At 35.7% G+C, this 23975-nt stretch overlaps 1 protein-coding gene across 2 annotated transcripts in view; it reads right to left on the bottom strand.

Moving 5' to 3' along the window:
* The window catches only part of LOC136844447 (mediator of DNA damage checkpoint protein 1-like), a 214415-nt gene that overhangs the window by 23239 nt on the left and 167201 nt on the right, over positions 1-23975 (bottom strand). For both annotated transcript variants that reach the window (XM_067113693.1, XM_067113694.1), the window contains exons 11-12: positions 12407-12559; positions 6659-6814 (exon numbers count right to left, since the gene is read on the bottom strand). In XM_067113693.1, the coding sequence (XP_066969794.1) occupies positions 6659-6814; positions 12407-12559 (309 nt within the window). The remainder of the gene's footprint in view (positions 1-6658; positions 6815-12406; positions 12560-23975) is intronic.

Here is a 23975-nt window from a genome sequence, read left to right as displayed (position 1 = left end):
AAGGGATTGTGTGAATGAAGGAGATCTCCCAAATAAAATCCTCTTCCCCACTGGTGATAGAGGGAGGGGAAAATGGGGGTCTCAACTTCAGCCACCCAAACAAGTGGAAGGCGTTGGATGGGACAACAACAGAAACTCCCTCGACCTGATTACTCACCCCTCCCTACCCTCTCAACCGATATATGGGAGAGCAGGAGGTTAGGAAAACAAAGGATAAAGAGGTAGCCTAGTTCATTCATTAGTGAAAGAACCAGGCTAACCCCAAAGGATAGGTTAACCAGAGTAAAAATATATAACCATCAAATAATCATCAAATAAACAAAAATATACTTGCTTGTGCCAGGCTATAGCCTAACGAGCGAGGCGACAGAATGTAAACAGTCAACAGGCCGAACCTGACGCCACGTAAGGAGTGAATATTATAATTTTTCACGTCATCAAGCACATATAGTGAAAAAGTCTTTATCACACTTCTCAGAAAGGGAAACATCCTGGGAGAAAACTAACAAGTCAAAACTTCGGATACCTTAAACAATCGAAAGAACCCTATGAGAGGAAACTTGTAAAAGAACAATAACCCTTAAACGCCTGTTGGAGCGTATCAGAAACGTCGTAATTAAAAATTGTCTGTTGAATGCCAAGTGGACGAAACAAACGTCGACTACAAAAATTTCAACCTTCGGTCTGACCTTGACTTGGACCGAAATGGTCGAAAAACACAATTGTAATCCCAAAACTCTTACATTCTAGTAATATTCAATCATTTACCATCATTTTGCAACAAATTGGAAGTCTCTAGCACAATATTTCGATTTATGGTGAATTTTGAAAAAAACTTTTCTTACGCCCACGCAGTAACTCGGCCGAAATTTCATAAATTCTTTCGTCATTTTGTCGTAATTTTTGCACTGTTCTATATTAGCCGTTACATAAAGTTTTATATATGAAAATGTGCACAATTTCATGTACAATACAACAAAAATAACCCATGGTTGAAGCTTTTATCGGTTTTGAAATATTTTCATATAAATCACGATAACTGCAAAATTTCAACCTTCGGTCAACTTTGACTTAATTAAATGGCCAAAAACGCAATTGTAAGCTAAAAACTCTTACATTCTAGTAATATTCAATCATTTACCTTCATTTTGCAAAAAAATTGGAAGTCTCTAGCACAATATTTTTTGATTTATGGTGAATTTTTTAAAAACTTTTTCCTTACGTCCACGCCAGAAATTCTTTTCACATGCTGTATCGTAATGTTTGTAACTGTTTTATATTAGTTGTTACATAAAGTTTTATATATGAAATGTGTGCAATTTCATGTAGAATACAACAGAAAATAACTCATGGTTGTAGCTTTTATCAGTTTTGAAATATTTTCATATAAATCAAGATAACTGCCAAAATTTCAAGCTTCAAGTCAACTTTAACTCGACTGAAATGGTAAAAAACGCAATTATGTTTTTTAAAACCCTTACATTCTAGTAGTATTCAATCATGTACCTTCATTTGCAACAAACTGGAAGTCTCTAGCACAATATTTTGATTTATGGTGAATTTCTGAAAAATTTTTTCCGTTACGCTTTCAGCGAACATCTCAGAAATTCTTTAGATCATGTTGTCGTAATGTTTGCATCGTTTACATTAGTCATTACGCATAAACTTATATTTGAAAATGTGCAATTTTCATGTAGAATACAATGCAAATTAGCTCATGGTTGTAAGCTTTATCAGTTTTGAAATATTTTTTCCATAAATCACGTATAACTGCCAAAATTTCAACCTTCAGTCAATTTTTAACTCACTGAAATGGTAAAAAAACAAAATTGTAAGCTAAAACTCTTACATTCTAGTAATATTCAATCGTTTACCTTTATTTTGCAATAAATTGGAAGTCTTTGCACAATATTTCGATTTATGGTGAATTTTTAAAACAACGCTCGCGCATAACTCCGCCTAACATCTCAGAAATTTTTGATCACCGTTGTAATATTTGCACCATTTTATATTATCGTTACATAAAGTTTTATATATGAAACGTGCGCAATTTCATGTACAATACAAAAAAATAACTCATCGTTGTAGCTTATCATTTTGAAATATATTCATATAAATCACGATAAATAGAAAAATTCGACTTTCGGTCAACTTTTTTAACTCGACCGGAATGGTCGAAACTGCAATTGTAAGCTTAAAACACTTACAGTCTAGTAATATTCAATCAATTAGCTTCATTTTTCAACAAACAGGAAGTCTCTAGCACAATATTTCGATTTATGGTGAATTTTTAAAAAAATTTTTACGCTCATGCTGCTATTAATTCATGCATCATTTTGTGATAATATTTTCTCTGTGTTGCTTTGATCGTTTTAAAATTTCTTTATATACCAAAATCATTGCAATTTAGTGTACAATACAAAATAAAAGCAAGTCATTAGCTTTAACCGCTTTTGCTTACAGCGCGATTTGTATACAATTATATACGAGTTTTTTTCGCTGTCATATATTCCAATATTTATATATGATAATGATATTTTTTCATTTCTGATGGTTGCATACTAAACTTCAGGCAATGACAAAAATGAGCCAAAATGAACTCTAATCTTAAAACTAAGCGTGCTGTGATTTTTTAAAAACATTTTTTCCGCTAACTCCGCCTAACTCACGGGAGACGTTTTGTAAATAGGGCTTCGGGCGTTAAAGGGTTAAAGGAGACCCAAAGACACACCGCGAGAACGCCACAGAATGCTCTGATGGGGAATTAGGATAATGTGTAACGACTCAAGAGAAACCCAAACAGAACAAGCCGTTTAATGGGTATACCTCAGGTCGGTATGGCTGCCAAGAGGACGCCGCCCAGCGCACCAAAACGAAACCTGTGATAATTTATGTATACGGGCTTAAACAGCCAGACTTATCATAAAAACCCCAAAAGAAGATGGTACTTAACTTGAAACAGTAAAGCTGCTCGATGCCATGCTGAATAAATGGAAAATTCGAGAAAGCACAAAGCGAAAAATCTAAACAAATCGCAGCGATCACGTGAAAGGAATGGAATGAGTTCAGATGGCGCCAGGAGTCGCTGTTTGGCGGGCGGGTGAGTGCGGGAGTTGGGTTGGCTCTCCGCTTCTTCCTGGGGTTTTGCCATTGGGATGTCTTCGAGTGTGGTTCTGTAGTAGTGATGACTCACTCCCACCCTTGCCCATACCGGCGTCTATTTTCATTATAGATGCTCGATCTGGGTGCAGTAACCAGCATTCTGATAGCTTTTTTCTGGTATATTTAGCAATATTTATACCCCAGAAATTCGTGCTCCTAAGGAATTTCACCGAGGTGACACAGGGACTTGAGCTTCAGAAATAGTAAGTTTAATTCATGTCAAGGCACTGCAAAGAAGGTTGATTAGACCGGCCCACTGCAACGTAGATTGTGAGCGAATTTACTCGCCAGCTGCATTATTCTATTTTATCGCCACAAAGTCCATGAAAAAGGGAGGAGGGAGGGCCTGATTCAGTAATTACTTGGTAAGTATATACAAACTTAATTTTATTATAAAAATGTCATTTTTATATAAGTAACTTACTGGCAATAATTTTTAGCTGAACACATTGTAAGGGGAGTGGGATGAATGGACTGATCTATTCAAAAACATTAATGTGGTAATGACTTGAACTAGAAAAGAATGGCTAGTATTGAAACAACACTTGTCGCTTCCTTACCTGGTAAGAGAGCTACAGCAGGAGAATACTGCCTCTGGTTGGTGCTCATCTTAACCTGTAGTGGTGCGGAGGTGAGCTGAGAATCACCTCTACATCAGTGGAAGTCTTGCAACGGAAGATGTGCCTGATCGCTGACAAGACGTATGCAGGAAAAAAGTTGCCCTTACCCTGGGCACAGTACCACAAACCAACAGCCAGAAATCATCGTCACCCACCCCGACACAACGAACCACTATCCGTCCAAAGAACTGGTGGGTACTCCAGGTACAAAGTACCCCCGGGGCTCCCCAAAAAACTCGACACCCTACATCAAGGCGAAGAGACATAAGAGAGACTGGACCTCTCCTATGCTTCTTCCCCCAATAACATGCCAGCCACTACTAAAGGTCCAAGGGTACTGCAATTTTCAAAAACTGTTTCCACTTCTTTCAAATAATGAGATGCAAAGATCGACTTGCATCTCCAAAAGGTCGATTGAAGAACTGACGAGAGGGATAAATTGTCCTTGAAGGCGAGAGAGATAGCCACTGCTCTAACTTCATGCACTTTAACTGTGATCAAAGAAAAAGAATCTTCCTGAATCTGGGAATGAGCTTCAAAGATCAGGTCTACAATAAAGAACAAAAGGGCATTCTTTGACAGGGGATGAGAAGGACTGTTAACAGAATACCAGAGGTTGCTAGATGTCCCTTCCTGATCTTCTTGTCCTATGGAGATAGTACCAGGGTCTGATTGGTAAAAGAAACTCTCCTCCTTCATCCGGGGCCCAGGATATCCATTAAATTCTTAATATGGAAGGAGTGAGGCTAAGGGGCTTAGGGAAGGATCCTTCATCTCTGCCAACAGCCTAAAGTGAAAGAGCACACTGCATCTCCTTTTTGGAGAAGTTTCACTTTGTTGATCGCAAGCCTAGCTCACTATGTTTGGCCATAGCCAGGATACTACAAAAGAGGGTCTCTGCATAAGGTTCTTGAGGGAAGCAGAACTGAGCTGCTTGAAAGGGGGACTCATGGCCACTTAATGAATGATCCAAGTTCCAAGAAACCAAATCAGATTTTTCTGCTGAAGTGTCGTAATGACTTAATGAGGCTTTAAGATCCTGGTTAGAAGAAAGATCCATACCTCTGAGTTTAAACACTGAGGTAAGCATCGCTAGGTATCCTTTAATGGTGGACGTGGAGACTTCTAGAGGTCCGCAGGTAAAGGAGAAAGTCCGCAGTCTGGGTTAAAGAAGTCTCAGAAGATGAAATGTGATGTCTGTTGCACCAACGGTGAAACACTGTCCACTTTGACTGGTAGACGTTGCAAGCACATTGTCATCTGCACTTTGCAGTAGCTTCCGCAGCTGCTCTTAAAAAACCTTTTGCTCTGATGAGTTTCCTGACAGTCTGAAGCCTGTCAGAGCAAGAGTGGACAACCCTTGGTGGTATCTCTTGAAGTGAGGTTGTTTGAGTAGCCATGGTCTCTGGGGAAGCAGCCTCGGGAAGTCTACCAGAAGATGTAGAAGGTCCAGGAACCACTCCTTCATGGGCCAGAGCGGCGTTATGCGAGCCACAGAAGCGTTGCAGTGTGACACGAATTTGTTCAGGACTTCCCTCACCAAGCTGAAGGACGGGAAGGCGTAAGGATCTAAACCTGACCAGTCTATGAGCATGGCGTCTGCTGCCCATGCCAGGGGATCCAGGGCTGGAGAGCAGAAGAGAGGAAGGCGACTGTTTCTTGAGGCAGCAAACAGGTCTATGGATGTTTTGACCCACAACCTCCAAAGGTCGATACAGATCCTGTGGTCCAGGGTCCATCGGTAGGGAGGACCTGCTTCCAATGGCTCAACTTGTCCGCCAGGACGTTTAAGCTCTAGAATCCGACATATTTACAGAAGAAAGAATCTAATGCAAAAGACGAAATAAAAAAAGGCAGCAGTTTGACAAACAAAAGTGAATACTTCCCAATTTCGGCAAGCAAGCATGAACCAGCGAATTAGGCAGAACTGCAGAGTGTGATGTGCTGTCGGCAGCATGGCATAAAATAAAAAGACGCCGCTGGTGTTAAGTTGCTCCTATGCTCCCATTGCAGTGGGCGGGGTCTGCCACCCGCAATTTGCAACTGACGTCCTACTGCGAATTTTGAATTTAGGATGCCGTGCAAGCATATTCATTAGCTAAGTAATTACTTGCTAAGTTATTTATGTATAATAACAAGGCCAATCAAATGAAAAAATTATTTAGTCTTGTGGATGGGAAATCAAACACAGAAATAGGTACCAATTGGCCTACTAATGATACAGGCTAGTGATAAAATTAATTAGGGTATTGCAGAATATTGAATATTATGTTTTTTCAGCATGGAAAAAAGTTATCCTACAGCATTACAAAATAGCCTTTTTATTTAAATAGATTTGCTCAGTGGTAAGCTATAGTGAGTGGCCTGAACACCTTGAACAAAGGCTAGCCACAGGTAAATAAAGATTCTTTCAGGAACTGTTTTTATTAAATTACATATTCGGCACTAAGTAAGATTTTATGTTAGATAATTTTGCCCCCACATGGGCTACAGTAAGTGTTCTGAGGACATTCAAAGCAGACTAAGCTAGGCTGTGATGCTCCATAGGTGCATCTTCTTTTTTGACTACTGTAATGGTTTTGCACTTATATGTTTCTTGGAATGTAATCGCATCAAAAGTAGAATAACACCCATGTAAATTGTTGTTCTTATTTTCCTATAATCAAACTTTATTTTCCACAGATAATTTTTTTCAGTATCACTCTAGATTATTGTGGCTAACTTTAACTCTGCCAACTCCCTCAAGGATAATAATTCCAGAACATCATATTACTCCAAGGAAATCAGTAAATGTCTAAGATTAACGAAAGTACAAGAATAATTCCTTAAATAAATAAACACTCTTACAAATTAGTCTTTTAACAATATATTCTTACCTTTCATCTGTTCTGGAGGGGGCTTAACAGATTTAGTAGCATGTATTTCAAGTCCTTCAAAAAGCTGGTACTTTGAAGCAGAACGCAGAGATTGCTCTAATCGGAACCCAAATTTCATTTCAGACTCACGATCTTTCACAAGGAATTCCCATGGGTCTGTAATAATATTTTAATGGTTTATAATATTCCATTCAGTATGTAACAGACTATAAGGAGACAAAGGAGAAATCTGAAAAAAGCTAAACTGACACTGTTTGATAGTGTAGCTGCTGTTTACCCATCAAGGAGTTACCCTTACGGTGACCCCAGTTCCACAAAACAGACTAACCAATATCAAAGAATTCTCTCATAGCTGGTCTTGGCCAGAGGAGTACCTTTGATTTGACACTGATAGAATATAAAAGGGCTCAGGCAGGAGGGCTACCGTCTTTACTAGTCTTTCCATTTACCCTTCTCAAATAGATGTAACAAGTGTGCAGGTTGGCCAAGATTTCCCCTACATGTGCTCCGGAATAATTTTGCATTTGCAGTGCTGTACTGACAAAATCTTGAGGAAAGTCAAGTATATAGTCATTGAGATTTCTTAATCAGGAACTAGGCCATTTTGTCACCTGTCAATTTCTTTTGTACACTCCTTTGAGGACATAAAACTACACTATAAAAAAAAAACAGGTTTTGATGAAGGAAAAAACCTATTTATGGTAGCCATTGTGAGTCCTCAAACCCAGCTGCCTTCCCTCATGAAAAGGCATAAGAATTTGTGGTGATGTTTTTCTTTAACGTGGCAAGAGGTGGGGACTTGCGTGTTGTTGTTTCATGTGTGAGAAGAGTGGGTGGAAACAATGTAGTAAATGCTGTAGGAAGGGGAAAGAGCCCTCCTGCCTTGAGCCCTTTTATACTCTATATCACTGCACAAAACAAAAGGCAATATTCTGGCCAAGACCAATTATACGAGAATTCTTTCCCAGCATCTACAAAAAACAGGTTTTCCCTTGTCAAAACTTTTTTTTTATAAAAATGTGATAATTAAGTCAGACATGCAGGCAGCAGATTACGAGATACATTGAAGGTATATACATATAAAAATGCAAGTCAATACAGCTGAAGACTTCCAGAAAGCAGACCACAGAGCCAAGATTTGGTGACAGCTGACCCAGGATAATCCCTTTCAATCTTCTCTAAAGCTTACTCTAGACATACTGTACATTGTAATGGCATCAGAAATCCAAGATCCTTAAGAGATATTCACAGCATTTGTTCATCTGATTAAGGTGGATTCTGTTATTTGGCCTATGAACTGCCAACTGCTCTTGAAAACAATTCATGATAGATTCTGGTTGCCAAAATTATTCATATTACTTATATGATGAAAAATGTTACTATTATTATTATTGTTATTATTAACCCTTTCACTAATAACTATTATGTAAGTGAAACAATAAGTAGTAATTACGAGATATGATTAAATTTTACACTTCCCCCCCAAAAATTGCGATAGTCATTGTTTTTTGTCCAGAGCGCACCCAAGTAAATTACCTAGTTAATACAATGCAAAAAGCTGTAATTATAGCAAGGAAAATATGAAAAAATGAATGAAAAAGTATATGAAAAAATGAATGGCAAAGTAGCATCACGTTTTCCACAAGTTAAGTGCCAGTCACCCACACGATACGCGCAAAAAATGCTTATACCTTTTCTGTTCAAAGACACGTAATTTGACATTCTCAAGAAGACTTAATTTTGTTTCATTTTTATGTTGAATGACGTTTCTATACTAGGGGTAAAACCCAAGGCTATTAAATAACAGGTGGCGACAACGACTACATGCGATTATACCCTTGAGATACAAAGAAAAAAACATGCCTGCCTCATAAAAAAGAAAAATAATAATATTGATTGGGAAAAACAATACAAAAAAGAATTACAACTTACAGCTAGAAGTGAGTTTTACTTGAGATTTGCTTTAATTCTAAAAACATAGAAATAATTTTATTTGATTTTTATTATTCCAGCATCTATTAGTCATCTTCTTTAAACAATAAATGGTTACCATTATATACCCGTGTGTGTGTGTGTGTGTGTGTGGTGTGTATATGTATATATGTATATATATATATATATATATATATATATATATATATATATATATATATATATATATATATATATATAGATATATATATATATATATATATATATATATATATATATATATATATATATATATATATATATATACATATATACATGGCATATATATAAAATGAATTAGCCAAAAAAAGTTATGAACACCAAACAGCATTCATTTGTTGCTTAATAAATATATATTTCCAATCCACTTTGATAATAACCGGACATTTGCACAGCTGTTGTCTGTAAATGTTTGTGTGGCGCATCTGAATTAGAAGTGAAGAAAATTGGTGCATGGGAAACAAAAGGTTGGCCACCCCTGCTCTATACACTGGCATAAATATCCCCCAAAATAACTTATGTAGGTGAAATAATGAGCAGAAATTATGAGATTCATGAAAATTTTTCACTTACCCCATAAAAATAATTCCCCCCCCAAAATATGCGATTAAGTCATTGTTGAAAATCCATAATATACCCAGATAAATGACGTAGGTTTTGCAATGCAAAAGTTGTAATTACACCAAGGAATATATGAAAAAATGAATGACAAAGTAACAAAGTTTTCTGTGAAATTAGTGGCATCCAGTCAAGTCCGTTCCCCTCTCTCTCTCTCTCAGAAAAAGATAAATGATGCACTTATGGGATAACAATCTAAAACAATACAAAACAAACACATACATATTACATATGCATAAAAAATCTCTCTCTCTCTCTCTCGTGAGCGCGTGCTTGTTTGCGCATGCAAAAGAAAGACAAGTACTGTAATTATAGGAAAAAAATCTAAAACTACGCAAAACATATAAAAATGCCTGCTACATATGCATAAAAAATATTCTCTCTCTCTCCCTCTCTCTCTTTTGCAGAAAAAAAGATAAATGATGTAATTATAGAATAAAAAGCTAAAACTATACAAAACAGATAAACATACATGTTACATATATAAAAAATAATAGGAACACTCGCTGAAAATGATCCTTATCTTGTCTGCTGGTTTGTGCAATCCTTTTTATTTTTTTGATGTTTGGATGCTGTTTACATCCGTCATCGATAGGTGAACTACTTGAATTTGGATGATGTTTATATCCATTAACAGTAAGCGAAAGGGTTAAGATTATTATTATTATTATATTTAGTTTAACCTGAACATTGAGCTAACTTACTTAGCTCTCCTGGAGATGGCCTAATGGATCTGTTTTTATTGACAAGCAGCTTGTATTTTATTATTAATTACAGCTTTAAAAATTTTTATAAATGAAGTAATAAATGATAGAAATTCTGAAAATACCAGAATTTTGGTATCCAAATGCAAATGGCATTTATGCAAAATAATTTTCAGAGAAAAGACTTAACTGTAAATAACAGATAAGAACTGTCACAGTTGAGACAGAGTAGTTTAATTACACTGATGTCTTGGATTTAGTTTTTGTTGAATATTACCTGTGGCCTCATCAATGGCAATGGATAGCTGAAATCAAAAGGACTGGCATGTTACAGGATAGTGTTTGGTTTAACTTCCAATGCTGTGAACCAGGTATGGGATTTGATTCTGTTACTAAATACCTCCATGAGCTTAACTTTTAGGGTAAAATAGAAAAGTTGCTTGTATAATGCTTAATCAACCACTTAAGGGATGGTTTCCCTAGGATGCCTTGTGTCCCCTCACCTTTGTGGTTCAGGCACTCCTCAGTACCGCTTCCCCAGCCCGGCAGGAACCCTGCCTACTGCAACTGGGATATTTTACAGATGATAGCTGTTTATGATTCAATTTAAATTTTTCACAAAATATATTGGGGAGCAAATCCTCAGAGCTCAAAAAAATAGTCTATCAAAAGTATATAAAATATATTTTACTGCAATACTGTTTGAGTGATAAGTTATAAAAAAACTTTAGTTACCATTACACTAAGGAAAAAGGTTTCTATATTTTAAACTGAACTGTCCCATACACAGGAAACAAATGTTCAATGAAAGTTAATAAAATAATATTCAGTTTAGACATACTGACTGATGCATACCAATTACATTTTACAAATGTTGAAGTTAGTTGCTTCCTATGTAAGTAATAATTTAAAATATGTATAATTATACAATTGTGCAAAGTAAAGACAACTGGGGCACTTTTGGCCATTCAGCACTGAAGTCAGTGACAAGAGGGAGTTAGGGTGGTTGGAAAGAATGATATGGAAATTCAAAAAACAGAGGAGATAAAGTACAAGGATCTAAAAGTGGAACTGGGAGGAAACTCCTCAGCTGCACTAATAAGTAATAGTTGGAGAAGCTGGGCAACATGATTGCAGAAAGGGAGCAGAAATGTTGGTGGGGTAAAAGCCTAAAAAGTGGGTACAGCTTGCGGCTGAGGGGGCACAGCATATACCCTTTAGTAATGCCTACAGTACACCACATGAGGTGCATTGATGGCATTAAATCCCTATAGGGAGAAAATAAAGGAAATGAAGTACATAGATCTAAAGGTGGAACTGGGAGAAAAATTCACTGTACACTAGTAAGTAATAGTTAAGAGGTGCTGGACAGCAAGACTGAAGAAAGGAAATGGGGATGGAAGCAAAGTAAAAGGCTACAAAGTAGTTGCAGCTAACGGACTTGGGGATGCTGCAAACACCATTTAATAATGCATACAGTGCACCGACAGCACTACCCCTTACAAGAGACTGGTTACTGCCCAGTGCAAAACTCTGTGCGGTAATTACGAAAAATGGAACAGAAGTTGTTGAAACATTACTAATAACAAAAACTAACCATGCAATATACTCCTATCATGGAACTTAATACTGCATATTTGATTTTATTTTATTTCACTGTTCAGGTATTTCATATTTTTATATTACTTATGTACAGTACAAGGAAATTTCAAAATATTTCCCAAAGAATGATGGATGATGGCTTTTATAACTGTTTAGACTATTATGAGACCACAGTAGTTTGTGTTTGTACACGGATTGGATTTACTGTATTACTCATCACTCAAAACACTTGCTCATACCCCATACGAAAAAATTTCTTGTATGCCCGCAAATAAGGCATCTCTTACTTTAAATTTTAATATTTCCATTTTCAATTTTAACATAGTTTGCCCCTGTCACATCTTCGCCATGTTTCCTTAGCCCTTGGTTACCCTGAATATTTTTTCCCATGGTGTGTCTGTGATGCTGATTCCATTCTTCCCAACTCTTTTATTTTTTTTTTCCTTAAGTTAGATTCTACAGAAGTTATGTGTAGGTCAGAAGGTTTTGGTCAGGTGCTGTGTTTCTTTAATGCAAGTAATATTCAATGTTTTGCTAAAATATCTTCATAGAGGCTTCATTTCTATTAAATGCACTGTGTGGGATAATTCTGGGAATTCTGTCATATAGACTGGAAGGGTGTTATAAAATTTAACACACTGGGTATATTAGTAAATGTTTTACCATTAAACATATGTATAATTTTCTTTTGAAAAAAAAAAAAAAAAAAAAAAAAAAAAAATACATGATGCATCTTAAAAAACTAACCTTTATAAAACATTACAAATGCACACAATAATGAAGTTTCAACCCACTTTTCAATGTTGCAAAGAGACCATGAATAACAAAATACTGTAAGGAGCTCTTAGCTTACCTATAAAGTTCCGAGCTTGTTTAGAAGCACTCAACCAAGAGGGAGATACAATTGGCATCCCCTTCCCCATAACAGCTAACAATTTGCAAGTGCGCTTTATAGCAGTTGTAACAAGGACAGTGCATTCTTGGGCAGATTCAACTACTTTCCCACCTAAAAAGCAAAGAAAATATGATTATCTTCAACACATGTGTATTTTTAATACACCATTACTCACCACCATCTTCAAGTACCATATCAAATTAAATAATTATTCTAAAAACACAGGTTTTTCTCCATGGATTTATGCTTCTGAATTCATGGAATCCTGGCAAATATTAAGAATATATAATACTGAAGCAATGAAAATCCTAAAAAATCTGCAACCATGACCACAAAAGCTACCAAAGTGATAGTTTTATGAAAGAATTGTGTCCTCAAATTTGCAAAAAGTGAAAAGCTTTATAATAAAATAAATCACTTGGATAATTAACTAATGTTAAAGTTAGCTGCATCTTTGCACCATTAGGAAAAATCAGCATTCACAATAAACAAAAGAATAATGCTTGGCTGACCCAGATGGACTGTCCATAATCACCTATCACCTGTTTTCCACCAGGTGGCATTGGAATGTATATGTTTTTGTCAGATTTCTCCCTGACCACCCACTAAGATGTGGGAAGGCTGGGTGGGTTTCCACTTACAGTTGGTAAGTAGACAAATAATTAATTTTATTATCAAAATCTGAATTATTTGGGATGAATCTTAGCTATTGTTAAATTTAGCTGGCTACTACACTGAATGAGGATGGTGGTTCAGTGCAGCCAAGCAAACTAAAAGCTTTTTAAAAGGGGAAAAGCTTCTAAACCTTTTTACCTGTTGTGTGAACCTCTCTGGTATATGTACTGCTACCAGATGATGGGTCCACAGCAGTGTAAGAGCAAGAGCGAGACTTGTCAGAGGGTCCTTACAGGGAAAAAATTACTACAGTACCTTGTGATTGTATGTTAGTTTAAGTTAGTCATTATTTTATTTTCTGCATTGATGAAGTGTATGGGTATTGCAGAATGTATAAAAAGAAGGCACATGTTTAATTTTATAAGATGTTTTTATAGCATAGCATTTTATGTTTTAAAGAGCATATTATTGTTGTGATGTCATAGGAAGTGACGTCACAGCACGAAATGGCGGGAGGGAGAAAAAATGCAACAAACAAGGAGCGGAGTGTTAAAAGATGGTGGAAAGAGGTAGAGAGAGCTCTGAAGGTTAGGTCAGTAATGGTTGGGCAAGTAAGTCTGCTGTTTTTTGCTGGGTTTTGTGGATTGCATAGAGTAAAAAGGACAAACGTGAACAGGTGAGTGGATCACATAATTGAATAATTTAAGGATAGGTTAGGCTAAGAAAAATTTCAAGTGGTAGCAGAGCGTGGTTCAAAATGGACAGATCTGATGGTAAACTTGGGAGATGAAATGGAGGAGAGACTGTCCCGAGATTTGCGGGGCACAGGCGATTATAAAGGATGAGAGGACAAGTCGAAGATTGGCTTGTGGTGTGTGGAGAAGAAGTGAAATATCCGGGGATAGAGATATGATGAGCTTAAAAGGAAAGCTTTAGAAGTAACAGAAGGAATAGATAGAGATGAACTTAAGGATAGTTGAGGGTTCAAAGATAATCCTGTCCAAACTAGATGAAGTGTATCTAAAGATACGTTAATGGAAAATTACAGTAAAATGAAAAACTATTTTTAAAATAGAAAGAGAATCTAGTGAAAAGATGAGAGATTTTATAATTAGGTATGAAAAAGGCAGAGTCAGAGTAGTAGGGCACTAGGGAAAAGCATGCTTGAAGGGGAAGCAAAGGTTTTCATGTACTAGAACAATCGAATCTCACAGAAGATCAAAACAAATGGTATTAGCAGCTTGTGGTCGAAAAAGTTGGAATATAAAACAGTGTCACAAATAATGAAAAGAATATTTGAGGGATTAGGGAATACAGAGGAGGGAATGGTTAGGATCAGAAGGTTGTGAGAGAATTTTTGGGAAAGGGTGGAAACCAAAAGATATCGGGAAAGGTGAATCGAGGTAGAGGTGGAAGAAATCCTTTAAATAGAGAAGGAAAGTAACACTGTGTGCTATATGCAAATCAGAATGGCATTGGGCCAGAGAGATTGTCCTCAGAATTTTCAGAATAAGGAAAGAAAGCAGAAACTGGACAAGAAGAAGAAAAAGTTTATATAGGAAAAGTTAGCAAAATAGAAGAAGAATCTTGGGAAGAGGTTGATGCAATTTTAGATACAGGATGTAAGTCAACAGTTTGGGGAATTGTGACTAGAACGCATTGTTGTGGTTTGAATCAGGAAGAATTGAGAGAATGGAATGATACTAGAAGAAAGAGTCTAATAAAGTATTTAATTTCGTGAGTCATCATACAAGTTTAAAGGAAAATGGAAATACGGTGATATGAAAACAAAAAGTTTTATTTGAAGACAGAAATTTTATGGGTGATGTACCATGATGAATAGGTAAGAAAACCATGAGTAAAATGGGGATGACCATAAATTTAAAAGAGAATTGTGTTAAAATAGAAGTACTAGGGAAATGAAGGTAAAGTTACAAAGAAGACAGAGGGCCATTTAAGAATACCAATTTTGAGGAGGAAGGTAGAAGAATTATTATTGGAGGGTGGAAGGAAAGAGCCTAAGGGAAATTAAAGGTACAATGATGAAGTTACATCTACAATTTCCCACGGAAGTGGAGATAAAATATGGAAGCTAACAGAAGAAGCACAGTGGAGTGACAGTTTGGGAGAGAAGGAAAAGAGGAAATAAAAAGTTACTAACTGATTTAATCGCAAGTTGTGAAGTATGTAAAAGATATAAAAAGAAATCCAGCTAAACCAGTAGTGGGGATTTTCTTGGAGTAAGATATCCAATGAAGTTGTAGCAATGGATGTGGGAGAGATAGAAGAGAGAAAGTTCTTGGTTATGGTAGATATGGCAGCAGGTGCATTGTCAGGCTTTTGGATAAAAGACAAGAAACCAGGAAACTATTATAAGACACTTTTTGACGGGTGGTCATGATGTTGGGGCACCTTCCAAAATATTATCAGACAACGGGGAGAATTTAAAAAAAAGTAAAGGAGGATGGCAGAAAGATGGAATATTAAAGTATTAGCCACAGCATCAGAATCTCCATGGAGCAATGGATTGTGTGAAAAGACAGTAGGCATAATCCAAAGAAAGCTTAAGAAAGATGAAAGATGATGAGGAAGTGATTGGTCCATAGCATTAAGATGGGGTAGTGAGTGCCAGGAACTGCTTTAATAAATAATGGTGGTTTCTCCCCAACCAATTAGTATTTGGGAAAAATCCTTCCTTGCTAATTTAATGGGAGAACAAGTTCAAGTCCTGCACATGAGAGAAAGGTATGGAAAGCATAGTAGGGATACACTGAATGCAATGCATAAGGCCAGAGATGTTTATCAAAAATGAGTCTTGTAATAAAATAAGAATTGCTCTGAACAAAAATGTCAGAGAACATAAATTTGAAGAAGCAGTAGTGGGAGATGAGGTATTCTATAAGAGAGAAATGAAATGAATGGAGAGGACCTGCTCAGGTAGTGGAGTATCAGGTAAAACAGTGAGTGGTTAAACATGGGGATTCTCTAAGAGAAGTAGCGAGAATACACATGTTACTAGGATTCCAAAAGACTATCACCAGAAAAGGAGAAGATACTTAAAGTAGACAAAAACACACTGTGAAAGATGAATCCCTTGCATCAAAGGAAGGGAATATAGATGAGCAGGAAGGAAAGATGATAATTGGCTGGAGAAGGAATGCTGATGTAGAAGAGACTATAGAAAAGAGATTTGGCAGAGAAACACTTTGGAAGATGAAGGGAAAGTGAGGTAACAGAAGAAAGTGAGTTAATAGAAGAGATTTTAAAATTCAGAAAGAGGAAATAGAGAGTTAGAGCTATAAACAAAAATACAGGACAAGTAGAAGAGTGGACGATATTGAGCTGCAGGGGAAAAGATCAAGCAAATCTTGGGCTGATTCAGTACAATGTAGAAGACTCACAGTCAGGTGACATGGGATGGGTTGACTTAAGATTATAGTCATGTAGAAAAATTGAAGATGAAGAAGAGGTTTTGCTAGGATTCGAAAATAGAAATGTAATTGAAGCTAAAGAAAAAGAACTACAAAGTTGGAGAGAAACAAGGTATATGAGGAGGTAAATGACATTGGACAAAAAGCTATATCTACAAGATGGATAGTAACTGAAAGGTAAAAGTGGGGAAAGGATATGTAAAGCAAGATTGGTAGCTAGGAGGTTTTGAAGAAGAAATGGCTGAATGGGAAAAGATGCTCCTACATGCAATGCCGAAATTTTAAAATTTTGTTTGACGGTAATAAAACTGAAAGATTGGAATTGTTATCGTTAGATGTAAAAACGGCATATCTACAGGATGATGAAAAGGCTAACGAGTAGGTATTTAAAACCACCTAGTGAAGATGGTTGGAGTGGATTATGGAAATTGAAGAAAACTGTTTATGGGCTCATGGGATGCAGCAAAAGGCATGGTATTGTAAGGTGGTAAAACTGGTGGAGGAGCTTAAAGGTGAGAGGGTAGATTAGAACCTAATATATTCTTTTGGAAGAAAAAGACAATAAATTGAATGGTATTTTATGTACACATGTAGATGATTTTTGCTATGGAGGAACTGAAGGATTTTTAAGGAAACAATTAGAAAATTGAAAGGAAATTACAAGTAGGAGAACAAGAAAGTAAAGTTTTAAATATATAGGGCAATAGTAGAGCACAGGAAAATGGAATTTGTCTTAATCAGTGGCAGTATATAAATTTATAAGAGAACCAGAAGCCAGAAGATTTACAGGTAATAGAGTATTAGGGACAAAGGGAGTTAACAGAATATAGATCAGTGGTAGGACAGTTGAATTGGGTATCACATACTGTTGCCAGAAATATCATATGATGTTAGTGAATTAAGTAAAGCTTTTAAGAAGGAACGACTCAAGATATGAGAAAGCTGATTGAGATAGTGAGAAAAACTAAGTGCATACTGGGAGAAGTGATAATAAGTGAGTTAGAAGAAGAATAGTTTATTGGGAAGCCTATGCAGATGCTTCATTCGGGAACATTGAAGATGGTCATACTCAATTAGGTTATGTGATATCATTGACAGATGGTAAGAGGAGAAGCCCTATACAGTGGAAATCCAGAAAATCCAGAAGAGTAGCAAAGTCCACCATTGAAGCAGAAGCTCTGAGTGTTGGGGAGGCCATAGAAGGATTGATATATTTCAAACATTTGTGGGAAGAGATAGTAGGAGGAGAAAATTAGAAGCACTGGTGAAAACTGATGGTAAACCTAATGACTGCAATAAAAACTGGCCTGGAGTAAGTAGTAAAGAGATTAAAAATTGATATTGCAGCAATAAGAGAAACAATAGAATCTGGAGAAATAAGTGAGGTGGGGAGATGGATAAAGGAAAGCATCAGATAGCTGATGTAAACCAAAGCTGGAGTTTTTGGGAAAGCATTAGAATTATGTAGAGGGTAAAGGGTGGAGAATAATGGAGATTGGGGATTAGGATAAGAAAAGGCTGGAGGGGAGGAGAGAAGGAGATAAGTGTGATTGTATGTTAGTTTTATAAGTTAGTCATTATTTTATTTTCTGCATTGATGAAGTGTATGGGTATTGCATCGTATAAAAGAAGGCACATGTTTAATTTTATAAGATGTTTTTTATAGCATAGCATTCCTTATGTTTAAAGAGCATGTTATTGTTGTGGCGTATATAGAAGTGGCGATCACCAGGACGAAAATGGCGGGGAGGAGAAAAATGTAAACAAACAAAGCCGAAGTGTTAAAGCATGGTGGAAAGAGGTAGAGAGAGCTCTCTGAAGGTTAGGTCGTTAATGGTTGGGTTGTAAGTCTGTTTGTGGTTTTGTTGTCGTAAGCTGGATTGCATAAGTAAAAGAACAACGTGAACAGTGAGTGGATCACATAATTGAATAATTTAAGGATAGGTTAGGCTAGAAAAAATTTCACCTTGTAGGGTACTGGTAACTCTTGTGCCAGAGTTGAAAGCCCAAAACCTGATTACAGTATATGTTAGTTTTAGAAGTTAATCAATACTATTTTATTTTTATTTTCTGCATTAGTGAAATGGTACAGGTATTACAAAATGTATAAAAAGCATGTTTAATTTTATAAGACGTTTTTATAGCAAAGCATTCTTTGTTTAAAAGTATCTGTCCTTGTTGTGACGCCATAGGAAGTGACATCATAGGACGAAAATGTCGGAAGGGAGCAAAAGGTAAACAAATGCAGGCGGGAGTGTTGAATAGTGTGTGGTATGGCAGAAAGAGCTCTCTGATGGTTAGGTTGTTAATTTTGGATTATATAATAAAAGAAGATCAACGTGAACAGGTGGGTGGATTGCATAATTGAAGCATTTTTGGATGGGTTAGGCTAGAAAAACTTTAAAGTGGTAGCAGAGCGTGGTTGGTTAAAAATGGATGGATCTGATGGTAAACTTTGGGAGACGAAGTGAGAAGAGACTGTCTGAGATTTAGCGGGACTGGGCGATTATAAAGGATGGAGAGGACAGTTGAAGACTGGCTTGTGGTGTGTGGGAAGAAGTGAAATATCAGGGATAGAGATAGAATGAGCTTAAAAGGAAAAGTTTTTACAGTAACAGAAGGAAACGGATAGAGATGAACTTAAGGATAAAGAGGGTTCAAAGATAATCCTATCCAAACTAGATGAAGTGTATCTAAAAGGTACGTTAATGGAAAATTACAGTAAAATGAATATCCAAACTAGATGAAGTGTATCTAAAAGATACGTTAACGGAAAATTTCAGTAAAATGAAAAACTATTTTAAAATAGAAAGGGAATCTAGTAAAAAGATGAGATTTTATAATTAGGTATGAAAAGGCAGAGTTAGAATGTAGTAGAGCAATAGGGGAAAGCATGCTTGAAGGGGAAGCAAAAGGTTTTCATGTACTAGAACAAGCGAATCTCACAGAAAATAAAAAACAAATGGTATTAGTAGCTTGTGGTCAAGAAAAGTTCGAATATAAAACAGTGTCACAGATAATGAAAAGAATATGTGAGGGATTCGGGAATAAAGCAGAGGGGGAATGGTTGGGATCAGAGGGTTATGCGAATTTTGGGAAAGGGACGGAAAACCAACGATATCAGGGAAAAGTGAATCGAGGCAGAGGTGGAAGAAATCCTATAAATAGAGAAGGGAAAGTGACGCAGTGTGCAATATGCAAATTGGAATGGCAATGGGCTAGAGATTGCCCTCAAAATTTTCAAAATAAGAAGAAATCAGAAACTGGACAAGAAGAAGAAAATGTTTATAAAGGAGAGGTTAGTTAAATAGAGGAAGAATCTTGGGAAGGGGTTGATGCAATTTTAGACACAAGATGTAAGTCAACAGTGTTTGTGGGGAATTGTGACTAGCACGCATTGTCATGCATTTGAATCAGGAAGAGTTGAGGAAAATGAATGATACTAAGAAAGAGTCTAATTGAAGTATTAGGGGAAATGAAGGTAAAGTTAAGAGAGGAAAAACAAGGCCACTTAAGAATACCAATTTTGAGGGGAAGGTAAAAGAACTGCTACTGGAGGGATGGAAGGGAAAGAGTCTAAGGGAAATTAAAGGTGCAATGATTTAGTTTACATCTACAATTTAGTCCACTGGGAAGTGAGATAAAATATGGAAGCTAACAAAGAAGCACAGTGGAGTGACGGTTTGAGAGAGAAAGAAAAGAGGAAATAAAAGTTACTAATAGACTTATTCACTTAAGTTGTAAAGGTATGTAAAAGATACAAAGGAAACCCAGCTAAACCAGTAGTGGGATTTTCTTGGAGTAAAACATTTAATGAAGTTGTAGCAATGGATGTGGGGGAGATAGAAGAGAGAAAGTTCTTGGTAATGGTAGATATGGCAACGAGGTACTGTCAGGCTTTTTGAATAAAAGACAAGAAACCAGAAACTATTGTAAAGACACTTTTTGACAGGTGGTTTGCTATATTTGGAGCAGCTTCTACGTTATTATCAGACAATGGGGAGAATTTCAAAATGAAAAAGTAAGGAGGATGTCAGAAAGATGGAATAATATAGTATTGGCCACTGCATCTGAATCTCCATGGAGTAATGGATTGTGTGAAAAGATGGTAGGCATAATCAAAGAAAGTTTAAGAAAGATGAAAGATGATGAGGAAGTGGATTGGTACATAGCATTAAGATGGATAAAGAGTGCTAGGAACTGCTTAATAAATAATGGTGGTTTCTCCCCTAACCAATTAGTATTTGGGAAAACCCTTCTTTGCCAAATTTAATGGGAGAAGAAAGTTCAAGTCCTAGAAGCACAGAGAAAGGTATGGAAGAAAGCATAGTAAGGGATGCAATGAATGCAATGCATAAGGCCAGAGAAGTGTTTATCAAAAATAAGTCTCGTAATAAAATACGAATTTCTTTATACAAAAATGTCAGAGAACATAAATTTGAAGAAGCAGTAGTGGGAGACAAGGTATTCTATAAGAGTAAATGAAAATGGGGAGAGATCTCTCGGGCAGTTGGTGTCGGATAAAACAGTAATGGTTAAACATGGGGATTCTCTAAAGGAAGTATCTAGAATACATGGAAATTGAAGAAAACTATTTATTTGCTCAAGGATGCAGCAAAGGCATGGAATTATAAGGTAGTAAAAGTGGTGGAGGAGCTTACAGATGAGAGACGTAGATTAGAACCTAATATATTCTTTTGGAGGAAAGACAATAAATTGAATAGTATTTTCTGCACACATGTAGATGATTTTTGCTATGGAGGAAGTGCAGGATTTTTAAAGGAAACAATTGGGAAATTGAAAGGGAAATTGCAAGTAGAAGAACAAGAAAGTAAAAGTTTTAAGTATATAGGAGTAATAGTAGAGCATCAGCAAAATGGAATTTATCTTAATCAGTGGCATTATATAAATTCCTTGAGAGAACCCAGAAGCTAGAAGATTTACAGGTAACAGAGTATTAGACAAAAGGAGCTGACAGAATATAGATCATGGTAGGACAGATGAATTGGTAATCATACATACCATGCCAGAAATATCATATGATGTTAGTGAAATAACCCTTAAACGCCGACCTCTATTTATTAAAAGCGTCTCGTATGCGGCGTTCGAGTTAGAGCAGCGGAAAAAGTTTTTAAAATCACATCGCTTAGTTTTTAAGATTAAGAATTCATTTTGGCTCCTTTTTTTGTCATTGCCTGAAGTTTAGTATGCAAACCATCAGAAATGAAAAAATATCATTATCATATATAAATATTGAAATATATGACTTGAAAAAACATTTTCATATAATTTTATACAAATCGCTGTAAGCAAAACAGTTAAACCTAACGGATTATTTTTTTCTTTGTATTGTACACTAAATTACGATGATTTTGGTATATAAAAAATTGTAAAACGATCAAAGCAACACAGAAAATATTATCACAATATGATGCATGAACCGTGTCGCGATCGAAAAAATGTTTTTTTCAAAAATTCACCATAAATTGAAATATTGTGCTAGAGACTTCCGTTTGTTGAAAAATGAAGCTAAATTGAATATTACTAGACTGTAAGTGTTTTAGCTTACAATTGCAGTTTCGACCATTTAAGTTGAGTTAAAGTTGACCCAAGGTCGAATTTTTCTATTTATCGTAATTTATATGAAAATATTTCAAAACTGATAAAAGCTACAACCATGAGTTATTTTCTGTTGTATTCTACATGAAATTGCGCACATTTTCATATATAAAAGTTTATGTAACGACTAATATAAAACGAATTACCAAACATTACGACAACGTGTTAAGAATTTTCTGAGATGTTGTCGAAGCTATTACAGGATCGAAGGAAATGTTTTTTTAAAAAATTCATCATAAATCGAAATATTATGCTAGAGACTTCCAATTTATTGCAAAATGAAGGTAAATGATTGAATATTACTAGAATGTAAGAGTTTTAGCTTACAATTGCGTTTTCGTATTTCGGTCAAGTTAAAGTTGACGGAGGGTTGAATTTTGGCAGTTATCGTGATTTATGTGAAAAATATTTAAAGTGATAAAAGCTACAACCATGAATTATTTTCTGTTTGTATTCTCATGAAATTGCACACATTTTCATATATATAAAGTTTATGTAACGACTAATGTAAAACAATGCAAACATTACGACAACGTGTGAAAGAATTTGAGATGTTAGGCCGAAAGTTACATGCGCAGACAGTAAGGAAAAAGTTTTTCAGAAATTCACTATAAATCGAAATATTGTGCTAGAGACTTCAGTTTGTTGCCCAAAATGAAGGTAAATGATTGAATATTACTAGAATGTAGAGTTTTAGCTTATAATTGCGTTTTTTACCATTTTGGTCGAGTTAAAGTTGACCGGAAGGTCAAATGTTTTCTATTTATCGTAATTTATGAAAATATTTCAAAACCGATCGCTACAACCATGAGTTATTTTTTGTTGTATTCTACATGAAATTGCACACATTTTCATATATAAAGTTTATGTAACGACTAATATAAAACAGTTGCAAACATTACGACAACGTGAAAGAATTTCTGAGATGTTCGCCGAGTATCACATGGACATAGAGGAAATGTTTTCAAAATTCACCATAAATTGAAATTTGCTAGAGACTTCCAATTTATTGCAAAATAAGGTAAATGATTGAATATTACTAGAATGTAAGAGTTTTAGCTTACAATTGCATTTTTCGACCATTTTAGTAGAGTTAAGTTGACCGAGTTGAAATTCGGCAGTTATCGTGATTTATGTGAAAATATTTCAAAACTGATAAAAGCCACAACCATGAATTATTTTCTGTTGTATTCTACATGAAATTGCACACATTTTCATATATAAAAGTTTATGTAACGACTAATAAACTTGATGCAAACATTACGACAACGTGTGAAAGAATTTCTGAGATGTTCGGGTCAGAACGCCAGCGCAGACGTAAGGAAAAAGTTTTTTTCTTGAAATTCACCATAAATCGAAATATTGTTCTAGAGACTTCCAGTTTGTTGCAAAATGAAGGCACATGATTGAATATTACTAGAATGTATGAGTTTTAGCTTATAATTGCATTTTTCACCATTTGTTCGAAAGTTAACAAAGTTGACTGAAGAGTTGAAATTTTGGCAGTTATCGGATTTATGTAGGAAAATATTTCTAAACTGATAAAGCTACAACCAAGAGTTATTTTCTGTTGTATTCTACATGAAATTAAATACATTTCCATATATAAAACTGTAACTACTAATATAAACGGTGCAAACATTACGACAACGTGACTTAAAGAATTTCTCATGGATGTATGAAAAGTTTTTTCAAGGGTCATCATAAATCGAAATATTGTGCTAGAGACTTCAATTTGTTGCAAAATGAAGGTAAATGATTGAATATTACTAGAATGTAGTGTTTTTTAGCTTATAATTGCATTTTTTGGACCATTTCTTGATTGAGTCAAAATTGACCACAGGTTGAAATTTGCAGTTATA

The sequence above is a fragment of the Macrobrachium rosenbergii genome, chromosome 12 (genome assembly GCF_040412425.1).
Source record: "Macrobrachium rosenbergii isolate ZJJX-2024 chromosome 12, ASM4041242v1, whole genome shotgun sequence".
NCBI classification, from domain to species: domain Eukaryota; kingdom Metazoa; phylum Arthropoda; class Malacostraca; order Decapoda; family Palaemonidae; genus Macrobrachium; species Macrobrachium rosenbergii.
The sequence above is the reverse complement of the archived record's forward strand: the minus strand, read 5'-3'. Positions and strand labels throughout refer to the sequence as shown.